The following is a 12039-nucleotide window of genomic DNA, read 5'->3' on the forward strand; positions in this document are numbered from 1 at the left end:
CAGTTCTGGTTCTGATTTTTAGTAATATAAATTAAGGGTTACGTTTAGGGCTCCGGTAATTTGAAATTTAAATTTGATACTGGTTTTCAAATTTTTAAGGGTTTTGGGGTTCCTTTTTGGTTCGGTTTCCAGTCCCCGAATTAAAACTACATAAAGATAAAATATGTGGTTAAATTCGTTGATACTCACGTGCGCTAAATGGGACTGGACATGTCTGGTGGAGTCCTTGATGGAAACGGGGTGCGACGAGAACTGCGACACCAGTGTCTTGCTTCTGGTCACGGACCGGGCCAGCTTGGCAAACTTGCTCAGGCCTGCTAACAGATCTCCTGGTGTTGGGCAAGGCAATGGAAAAACGAAAACAAACGGAAAAAACACACTCAACATGCACGTCGACAATGTAAGAATATAAACGAAGGACAAACGTAAACAAAAAACAATAAGCAAGACATTAAATAACACATAATACAAATAGTAATAATAATGATATGACGTGGGTATATCGATGATGAAATGCAATAACGAAACTGGTCTTAATAATCGTAATATTATCAAAGATGGGTCGAATCGGATAATCGTTAATTTAATAACTCGGAATCTCACTTAGTAAAACTACGATCATCATAAGATTTTATGGGCTGCATAGTACTTGCGTCATAAAAATTAGTAAATTAAAAAACACGTAATAATTAATAATAAGATACACAGCATACTAACATTATACTACCAACTCATATTTTTTATGACAATTGTATTTTAATTTATAATGATCATTTGTATGCTTTTTGACAAAATATTATTTTAGGAAGCACAGACTTTGATTGATATTATTCTTCTGTTTGTTAAATGCATGTATTGAAGTGCACATAAGTACCTAAATCAGGTATCAATATTGATAGCTAAAGTCCTAGAGACGAAACCAGGCGTATAGACGCTGGGACGCAAATTATTTGTAATCATTTCTGAACCTTTACTACCTATTCAACAACTTAACTATAATTTATTTTGGATACAAGTAGTATGCAACGGTTTGAAGGTACTTTTAGAATATATTCAATTATCGATCCTAAAACCAGTATTATTGTTATCGTCACTGCCTGGGTGTATTCCAGTGATCCTACACAAATTGAACGCGATAATAACATAATCATGGTCCACAGATGTATTTTCCCGGGTAGAAAACATGTATTTATCGAATCAAATGCAATATTAAATTTAAATGTACATTATTTGATTTTAACTTCGATAATTGGTGGATTCTAGAATCAAATAATCGACGCGACCCATTTTGAACGCCCGCAAAATAACATTACGACTTGTAAGGGGGGTATTATATAATTAATTATCGGACAATATCGATGTATGTTATGTGCACAGCATATTAATATCGAATAAATATCTAAATATAAACTCATTCTGTCTATGTGGAAAACACAATTATTTCTAAACAATATGACGTGTGTAAATTATGTATTTAGTTTTCGTTTTGTATGTATGGACAATCGTGGTGAATCGCCCGAAATTGATTTTCGACCGGAAAACGCTTTCCACGCAATTGTTTATTTTGACACAGTGTCTAACATTTTAACGCACTGTTCCGGAATCGATATTCCGGTTTAATATATATATATATATATATATATATATATATAAAGTCGTGTTTTTTTTTTAAATTTTATTTTTCAATCGTTTTGTATCCGACCAAAAACGAACATTTCAAAACGCCCCGACACCTGTCCCGAACAACTGTATGGTCGGAATACTAAAATAATAATATTCGTGTATCGATTTTATACAACTACGGGAGATTACAAAAGTGAATTTAATAGGAACAGTGCAATTTACCGACATAGAAACAGACGTGATTTCAGTCGTATTTTAAAACATTGGACATACAAAATAAGTCACCGCCGTCACGAATTATGGGGTATTCGTACACGATCATGTTATACCGTGTTTCGAATTTTTCGTATATACGTTTATAACGTATTCTTTTCGGTTAAGGGCGTTAGGCCCTAAGTGTATAATCTTACAAACGTATATCATGGCTAATTTATTTTCATTTATTTGTGTATGTTAGTTTCTATAACGTTAGAATATATTCAGTTGTATACCGGAAATTTTCAAATACTTAAAAAGGCAAGGACATCATCGTAAATGTTCTCTCGTCATCGGTTATTTTCAGTTCAATTAACGAAATGTAAAAAAAAAAAGAAAAAAAAGAGAACTGACGAGTGATACTACGAGACATTATATTATTCATATTTTTAAATTTTATGGAAAACATGATAATTTGTAAAGGCAGATTATCATTGTTAATATCGAAGGAAATACGTAGGTGTCTTTAATCAACTCGTCGTTTCCAAACTTGCTATAATTGTCGGACATTTGAACAGACTTGGACGCATCGTAGCGAAGCCATTTTACCATCGCATCGTAGACAAATTACATTTATAGTTTATCGGCGATCGGTGTCGAGCGTACGTGAGTTAATGATACTCCGGGTCGTATCAAATCATAAGTTCTGATGCACACGTACGCGCACGCACTCACGAATGTGTGTTATTGTAAAGGGTTCGAATTTTCGATGAAAAGTGTTTTCTTAGACCAATGTCGTCAGTTTTTCGATTGCTTCGCAGTTTAAGTTACGACAACACATCATCGAGCTTATATATATAAATGGTTGTAGTATACGTGCTCACAATAACCGCCAAAAATATGGGCAAAACGACACGGAAACTGTTCAATCGGCGCGTATTGCAATATATACGGTGCCATTGACTACGTGCTAAACATATACGGTCGCGGCGACGAGTCACGACAAAGTTCACAGTTGCACTAACATAGTGTATCCAGTTTTCCGCACAAACTTTAAATATGATCTCGTTTAATTCAGTAAAATCATAAAACTTGCTTAACTGCGAGAATCATTATTCCTCGAAACCCGTGTGTTTTCATATTTCACACTAAATTTGAGGTTTTCACGTGGAATTACGCACATCGTATCATTAAAATAACAATAACTGTGGTCTATGAGGATTTACCTATTAAGTTAATTAAAGCTACAATAACAGTGGTTAACAGTTGTAGGCGTAGCTGTCTCGTATAAAACACGAACAGTATGAATAGTCGGCGAAAAATGAATATATCGTATCGTAACTAGTAAATTAAAAAAGTAAGGAAATACATAAATATAAATATTAGTAAAACAAATAATTTAAGTCGAAATTATTAATATTGATAACGTGATGTTTCTATAAAAACTGACTTATTTACACATCACTCGATAGTATGGCGATGCTGCTTCACTATGCTTGATGTTCACGCCATGAAATTATTTTTAGATTTACTTAGCTTTGAAAATAATTAGATATAAGTAATATATTTACTATGATTATTACTATTCCATACATAGTATTTTTATCTGAAAATGTCGGTCTATAAAAATATAAATCTCAAAGTACTTGAATGGATTTGAAGCGTACCGTTTCTAAGAAGTCATATATATATATATATATACACTCAATAATAAATTCCCTGCGTGTGAGTTGTGATAGTGTGGGAGCGAAGTTAATGCCCATATTATATAGCTTATGATGAGAAGATATTGGATATTTTATTTTACTTATAATAAAATATTATTTCATAACTAAATGTATTAGTATTACACTTTTATCGATTATAGATTTAAACATTTTAATATACTATGTAACTAAATGTTTGGATTCAAAAAACAGTTTTTTTCATTTATTTATTTAAAGAATTGTTTTAATATAAAATAATGTATAGAATACCTGAATGTAAACATTTTAAAAATAAGATTTTTAGATGTATACGTCCAAGTTTGTTTAAAAGTTTTTATTAATAACTAAAGAAGATAGACGGGAAATCAAAAACTGATTTTAAGATCTTTACAGACCATATCTCGTGATTAGTTCGATCACTTACGCTGGAATGAAAAAGTTTATTTTTATTATATAATAAGTTATTCTGAAAACAATTCTATTGAATTTCTCCTGCTGGGTTTTACTAAACTTATCAAAAAAAATATTAGAGGCACGTTGTATATTCTCTTAAAAATTCAGTATTCACCCAAATGAACGCAAATTTAATAGCAATTTCACTCATCACGCTCTCATAAGGTTGTTTACGTCGTTTATAAGATAAATGCAATAACGCTCTGTATAATGAAAGAAAACCTTAGTCGTTGATATTTTCGAGTAAAAGAAAAATAATTATTCTGAAATCACAAATTTTAATTACATAACGTATAATAAAATTGTTTCATATTTCAAGGTTAATATTTATTTTGTGTTTTTAAACAATATTGATTGTAAGCTTATATTTTAATATCCAATTAACAAAATAATAATATCATAAAATATTTTATGATTTTTATTTTTAATTAAACAACGTCTCCTTTTTCCATTAAATCGTAATTAAGATTAGTTATGCGTTCACCCGAGTGGGAAATTAATAAACTAGAGTAGGTCAACGTGTTATATTATTAATCGTGGACTATAATTATGTGATATAACCAAATAAAAAAAAAATGTATATATATATATATATATATATAACTTGTAAGACCATTACATGGATAACGATACCTATAATTAAGTTTTGGTTTAACACTTTAACCTAATTGTAATAGTATACGTTATAAGAAAAAGTCAGTAACATATTATAACCCTATAGTATACTTGTATTTATTTTTATTAAAACAATTAATATTTTATAACATTCGTAAATTAGTGCAATTTTACTATGTATGGATATTTTATGAGGAGGCCTACGATTGATTTTTTCATTATTTGTCTGATTTGTAATGACAAATGTTCGCTACAAAATCATATCAAAGTCGATAAGTTGTATTGGATAAAATCGAGTGTCTCTCATGATACATAATTGTTATAATGCATACAACGTAAGTGGGTTTTATGCACTATAATCTTCTTGATATTTAAATTTTCGTGTTATTTTGTTTTAATTTTTATGTTACAATATAATCGAGCAAAAAAGTGGTATCAAAAAATGACAAAAAATAAGCACCGTCAAAAAAGTCTTTGTTGCTAAGTCTAAGGCTTTTTCCAATAGAGCTGAATATTCATGTAAAACATATCACGAATAAATATATGGATATGTGCATTATATCTCCACGTGGTATTTTAAATAACATCATAACGATTTTTTCGACGTAAAAAATGAAAAGAATGGGTCATAATGGTTTTGTTCTCTAACGTAACTATAACATAACAGTTATACAGGTTTTAAATATTGTATAAACCGTAGTGGCGCTGATGTTATTATAATTATTGTTGTAATTCAATTGTGAGGTGCACCTCAATGTCTGTACGAATAAATGCTATGGGTGTTTTCTATTATTATATACATGGGCGTCCACGAGGCGTTCATGCCAAAAACTCGACAGGACGAACATCTGAGTCCGCTTGAAAACGTAGCGCACACCGAACATTACGATTTTGTTATAGCCGTCGTGGCGAATCCATTTCGGTATTTTAACACAATACTATAATAATAGCACACCGCCATAAACTCGAAAACGTCGTAAAACAAAACATGCATTGTTTTTTAGTCCCTTAAGGTTATTTTTTGTCGTCCTCCCTGCGGCGATGTGTCAGAGACCCGTCACACGGATGCGCACGTTTGGCCGGTACCACAAACGTACTTAGCCGAGCACGACGGCGGTTTTAATGTTTAAAAAATATTTCGCGCTTACGAATTAAAACCGACCGACAATAAGCACAGAAACGAAAACTAGCCGAAAAAAATATGCGATCGTTCGTGCAGGTAAACTGGAGTGCTGCGAGTGACGGGGATAGAGATCAAAACGACCACCTGACCAAGTGGTGCGAATCGGGAGTGTGTCGAGAACACGAAACACGGGAAAGACTAAAGAGCCGCGAATTCGACCGCTGTCCACAACGAGCTGTAACAACAACGATGACGATGAAATTAATGGCATTGTAATATTATATTATATTATTATAATAACGTACGTGTCATGCGTATTACAATGCGTGACCGCGCGGAGAGCCGCGAAAAGGGGACGAACATACGCCGTGGAATAAAAGCCGAGAACATCTTAATCCCTAATCGGGGGAAACCATACATGCTCACAGGTGTTTATCACAAAGTTATATTTATCATTACGTTTCTCTTCTCGAAATACGAGCGCCACTCGGGGTATACATTAAGAAAGTGCCGGACTCGGGATTTCGGTCGGACGATGACGGCGTAACGAATACAGAATACGGGCGGTGCACGGCGATGTTTCGTTATTATGCCATTTTGTAGAAAAAAAAATATTCCACGTATTTCTTATTATCAAGTACTACTTGATTTTACCATTTTTATCTTTAATTATCTCTGATAAATGAAAATGGCATTAGGGCCAACGAAGAAATTAGAGAATTATTTTTATGTTACTAAAAAATTAGTGATTTTGGTCGTTCATTGTTTTCACGCTCTCCTGTGCAAGTTATATTATACGTATACAATTACTCTTTAAACGATTGTCATTCATGACGACGGTGACTATAGATTTTAAAGGTGGTGAAAATAAAAATGATCGAAGTATTATAGTAATTTATTGATAAAAAATGGCAGTAAAATCACTATCGAATTCCGTATAATTGATTACAACTATATATCGTTTAGGGTAATCAAATTTGTAAATACAAATACAATAAGAATTTGGATAGTCATGTATTCAAATATCACATTATGGGGATCAACCTCTTTTATAGTAAAAAAAAAATTCAACATTATATACAATACACCTATTAAATAACCAAAACAATTTTTCTATACTAATTAATATTTTAGTTATTAACTTATTCTAACGTTCCACTCGTTCCAGCTAATCTGTTACTAACCTCTAACTAATTATATTACTGAATAATACCTAACAATTTATTTACAAAATGTAGGCAATGCATAACTATTGGGTTTTAATATTAATTGATAAACATTTATTTCCGAGGAAAAATAAAACAATTTCAAAGTCTACAATAAAATGAACAATTTATCATTACTACTGTTTTATAGTAAACATAGGGATTAGAAGGAATTACAAGAAATTAATGAATTATACGGGACGTTTTAAAACACCGGACATTTTTTTTTTTTTTAATTATTACAAGAAAACCTGCAGAACTCTAAAAAAAAAGGAGAATTCCTGTATAATACAGGACATCTGAGAACCAAATTATAATTGTTGTATGTATATACAAATAATTATAATTTAATATAATATTGTGTAAATATTTTTTCTTATATTTTGTACGCTCGAGTAAATATTAATATATTTTCTATATTTCTAAATAACTGCGTAGGTAAGCATTAAATAAATATTGTATAAAAAAAATTATATTTTGCTTAATGATTGATTAAATATTTAGTTTTAACGGATTATTATTTTGATCCTAAGATAATTTAATGTTTGGCTAAATAAATCTATTAATTTTTGAATATTCAATATAGTCCTAAACTTATGATTCACTATTATTTTAATGGCAATTGTTTAATTACGAATTGTTAGAAATAATGATTGTAAATATCTTACAAATATTACATTTTAAAAACTTTGTACCACATCTTAATGTATATTTTTGAAAATGTGTATGCCTAATTAAATACATATTTTACAATATTGTTTGCATAAAAATGTGTGATCTATATAGTAATCACTGTGTGTTGACGGTATTATATATAGCAAATGGAAATAATTTACTGTTATTAACAGTAAGTTTTTCGGTGATTGGGGCTCAGGTGCAATAATTGTTCAGCTTATACAATGTATAAAGTTTAATATAATAGTCAATGTAGACAAGTAAATAGATAGATAAATAAATAAATAGATAGGTAGATAGATAGATAGGTAGACAGGTAAGTAGAGTGTTATGCGCAGAGAGATGTGAGTGTATCAGGAAGAAACGTTCAATGTGATATTAGCTCACCATGTAACCGAATTTTGTTCTAATCAATGTATTTATTTCTTTTTAATAAGTATAATGAATAGAGGGCCCTATTAACAATAATATGTCCATAGTTGTGTATTAAACATAATATGATTATTGATATGAATGCAATTTATCACATGGCGAGCTTATGAAAAAATGCATGTTCTTTCTGTTGAACTTTGTGTATACCGATCGCAGTATGTGTGTATTATAATGATGATACATACGCAAAGTATTTTTGGTTTACAATTTACGAAATATGATAATGTCTTAACATATCTGTTGTATAATAATTGTCCATGCAACTCAAACACACATCAAACATAATAATATAAAAACTTGCACAAATCAATAATATTATAATATTATCGTCGTACACTGAATATAAATCCACCGAAAACATGTTATTATTACTCTACGACCTACGAACACACACTGTAGTTGTATTTTATATGCATATTATGTAGAACAACAATAATAACAATGACAGTAATGATAATAACAATTAAATAACAAAAAATGAAAAATAAAAATAATACGAAAAATGCAATAGCTGTGGATGTCCGTTTGGTTCGTTGAAGTCAAACTTCCGTTTGACTAAAACGAACCACACGGGTGTATCGTAATGGAGCGAGGGTAAATGATTCACACTAAATGTCAAATCTTGTATTATTAATTTAGTGATGTCTGTAGTGATCGGTGTAGTGATACGGAAGTCGGAAAGACGCTGTTGAGATATACTTTTCGGTAGACCGTTTGGCGTACACGCGGTCTCGGCGGCGGCATTCGTTGGTAAATTAATATCGCGCGCGTTAAACGAAGCAAACGAATGACGAGCAAAATGTGTTTTTACAGTTAAACAGGAATTTGTCTACAGTGTACCTTTATAGGCGCAAATAGTGTTTAGGATTTGGGCTGAAGCAACCGGACTCTATAATGACGTTTTTCTGAAATAACGAAACCTCAAAAAAATATTTTCGTAACGCTTGAGTGAGTATTATATAATTTGCATTAATTATATGAACATCGTATATTAATTTCTTTTAGTCTTAAAAAAAAAAAAAAATACTACGAATTCAATTATTATGATAATAAGATAATAGATAATTTTTTGGTCGTCTTTCCTATAATATTATAGCAATATTGTATTTATAATATTTATAAGATATTATAACTATTCATACATATATATATTTTCAAATTTAATATTTAGTCTTTACTGTAGAAATGAAAATGTTTTAGTAAATTCTAATGTGATGTCAAATCTTTAGGTTTTTTTTCGAGAGCGGATCGCAGCAAAAATATAGGTATTAAGTTAGGAAAGGTTATGCAGGTAGTTTCTCACTATTTGTGCCTATAATTGTACGCACCTACGCACAAGAGCGTCTCGCTCGAAATGACCGGGCTATACAATGCGCACGGTATCGATTACATTGCGCGCGTCATCGACGTATGAATATTGTTTTAACATAATGTCGTCAGTCCTATGCGATACACGGCTGGGGCCACACGTGTTAATATTGGCGAGCAGCAAACGACCGGGTGGACGATGTAGAGCGTCGGTATTATGGACACGGGCTTGTGTTTAACAAGTCGGCGTATAGCGAAAAAATGTTTTTCTCCCGTGCAACTGACCACCACCCTACCATCCCTCGGCACTCCACCACGAATTGTTCGACTGGTTTGTCGTCATTTCGGTTTTTTATTTGTTTATTTATTATTTGATTGATCCTAAGTAAACTCGCCGTTCGAACGCCACCGCCGCGCCTCGGCGCAAAGTCAATACTATTGGTAATTTAATTCCGACGGACGGTTCACGCGTATATGCCCATCGATTATCTCTCGACTGACATTTCAGTATATTATTATTACGTACATCCATCGATACGTGCACACACGCGCGCGTTTAGAAACAGATGACGCAAAGGTTTGTGTGTATTTTCCCGACCGCGCGTTAATTCCGCCCGTTCGTTGGTCAAGTGTAAACGTGTGATTGAATAAATAATCATGTTATAATATTATGATAAAAGTGTAATATATTTTGTTTGTGTGTGTGTGTATGTGTGTGAGTGTGTGCGTGTGTGCAGAGTCGTCATGTCGATTGAACGAAATTCATTTTTCAAAACTTACCGCCTTTGGAGTCCTCCGACTCGATGGGTTGCTTGAGTGCCGTGATGTCCCTGAACGTGAGCAGGAACAACACGACGAGATCCCTCTCGTTCTTGATCGGAGCTATTTGCATCAGCAGCCATAACGGTGTCTCTAACAAATATCATTTAAAAACGGTTATATGTGATCGCAGGCAGGACGTGGTTTTCGTGCCGTTCGACGTGGCCAAAAGCGTGTTCGCCGTTTCCCGCGACTACGATATCATAATATCATAATCTATCTATTATAATATTATCGAATCGTAGACGCGCTATGCTTAAGATTTTATTATTATTGTCTCGTTTGTTATATGGTTAAAATAAGTTGAAACTGTTGAAACTCTATCGGAAACGACCAATACTATTCACCACGTCGACGTGTTTTTTTTTCTTTATACAATATGTTTTTGCAGATATTGTAACAAATATTTTTAAATGGAAAAAAACTACCAAAAAAATGTCGGATACTGTGTATCCAACCGACATAAATTTAAGTATCTACTTTTTGGAAAAGTTAATTATTATATTGGTTATTGCAACTTATATCTAATTATTATACCCAGCCTCAATAAGGCCGTCTGAAGGCTGTTTCATATAACGGCCAATCGTTACGCGTTCAATAATATTTATAACAATATAACAACATTACACACATGTCCGAAAAATCTCCACAAATTTGTCACATCGTCGAAATCATAAAATCGTATCCACCGTATTTAATAATATGTACTAATATTCCGTAGCTTGGTGACTACAACCGAAGCCGTTTTTGTATCTCGACGGGACAGAGTCGTTTACCCGCTATCATCTGACAAATCCGTGGACATTTTTCAGACAACTCTCACGTAATGATAATTATACATACGTATAAGCGTTTCTAATATAATATATTATGTTACTCCATACACTTGTACTTGTATATAACTGTCGAGGTGTAAGAAGCGGTTTAAAAGCTATCTATGTATAGTAAGTATTCTGTTTCGTATATAATATAATAATAATAATAATAATAATAATAATAATAATTAACAATAATGGAATAACTACGGTCTTCACGTGAGAAATAATCCACTCACCAAGCGACAATTTATAACGGTGATGGTTTTTAATCAAGAACAATAAATAATATCAATAATAATAATAATAAACGAGTTTAGTAATATCGAAATAATAAGAGGTACCGCCAAGCTATTATAAAATTATAACATTATTATTGTCGTTGTTAGTACGTCCGACCATTGGCGGCGGCGCACAGATTAAATACAAGCGGTTAATAGTTAATTTTTCTAAAAATATAACAAAAAAAAAAAAAAAATAAATAAATTCGGAATGATAGTATTATAAACAATAATAATAATATGCAATGTACATTTTAAGATATACAGAGTAATTAAACAAACATGCTCATCTCCTATTATCCCTTATTGATGATTTTTTTAAATTTCTAAATGAATATTTTATTCATGCTTAAAAATCATACTTTTAAATAATTCTAATTTTTATACCACTTATGTAATTTCTAGTAGTGTTTCAATTTTTTTTCTTGAGTAAATAACCCGTACGTAAATCGTTACAGATGAGTTTTTCGAAAACGTTGACGCATCTTTAATCAAAATTCGAACGATTAGTTTCTGAGCTATTAAACTTTATGTAGGTACCTATTAAACGATAACATCCCTTAACAATGGTTTTATATAAAATATAAAATTTATTACGTAATATTTATTCTTATAATTACACTTGGATAATAATAGCAAAATTTAGTAAATATAAAATCAATATTAATTAAGTACTACAAATCAAAAATCATCATGGTCAAAACTCTTCAAAACTTCCGAGCCTATTGTCATGATTTATCATTCTACCTAAAGTTTAATAACTCGAAAACTAATCATCATTTAAAAAAA

General features: G+C 31.6%; 1 protein-coding gene across 7 annotated transcripts in view; it reads right to left on the reverse strand.

The window, feature by feature from the left end:
- LOC113553311 (potassium voltage-gated channel protein eag) overlaps positions 1-12039 on the reverse strand; it is a 192889-nt gene that overhangs the window by 26317 nt on the left and 154533 nt on the right. For 4 of the 7 annotated variants that reach the window (XM_026956584.1, XM_026956583.1, XM_026956586.1 and 1 more), the window contains 2 exons: positions 10116-10247; positions 190-314 (listed from right to left, as the gene is read on the reverse strand). In XM_026956584.1, coding sequence (XP_026812385.1) covers positions 190-314; positions 10116-10247 — 257 coding nt within the window. Of the gene's footprint in view, positions 1-189; positions 330-10115; positions 10248-12039 lie in introns of all 7 variants that reach the window. The other 3 variants (XM_026956585.1, XM_026956581.1, XM_026956580.1) reach the window with 1 other exon arrangement.

The sequence above is a fragment of the Rhopalosiphum maidis genome, chromosome 2 (genome assembly GCF_003676215.2).
Source record: "Rhopalosiphum maidis isolate BTI-1 chromosome 2, ASM367621v3, whole genome shotgun sequence".
Lineage (NCBI taxonomy): Eukaryota > Metazoa > Arthropoda > Insecta > Hemiptera > Aphididae > Rhopalosiphum > Rhopalosiphum maidis.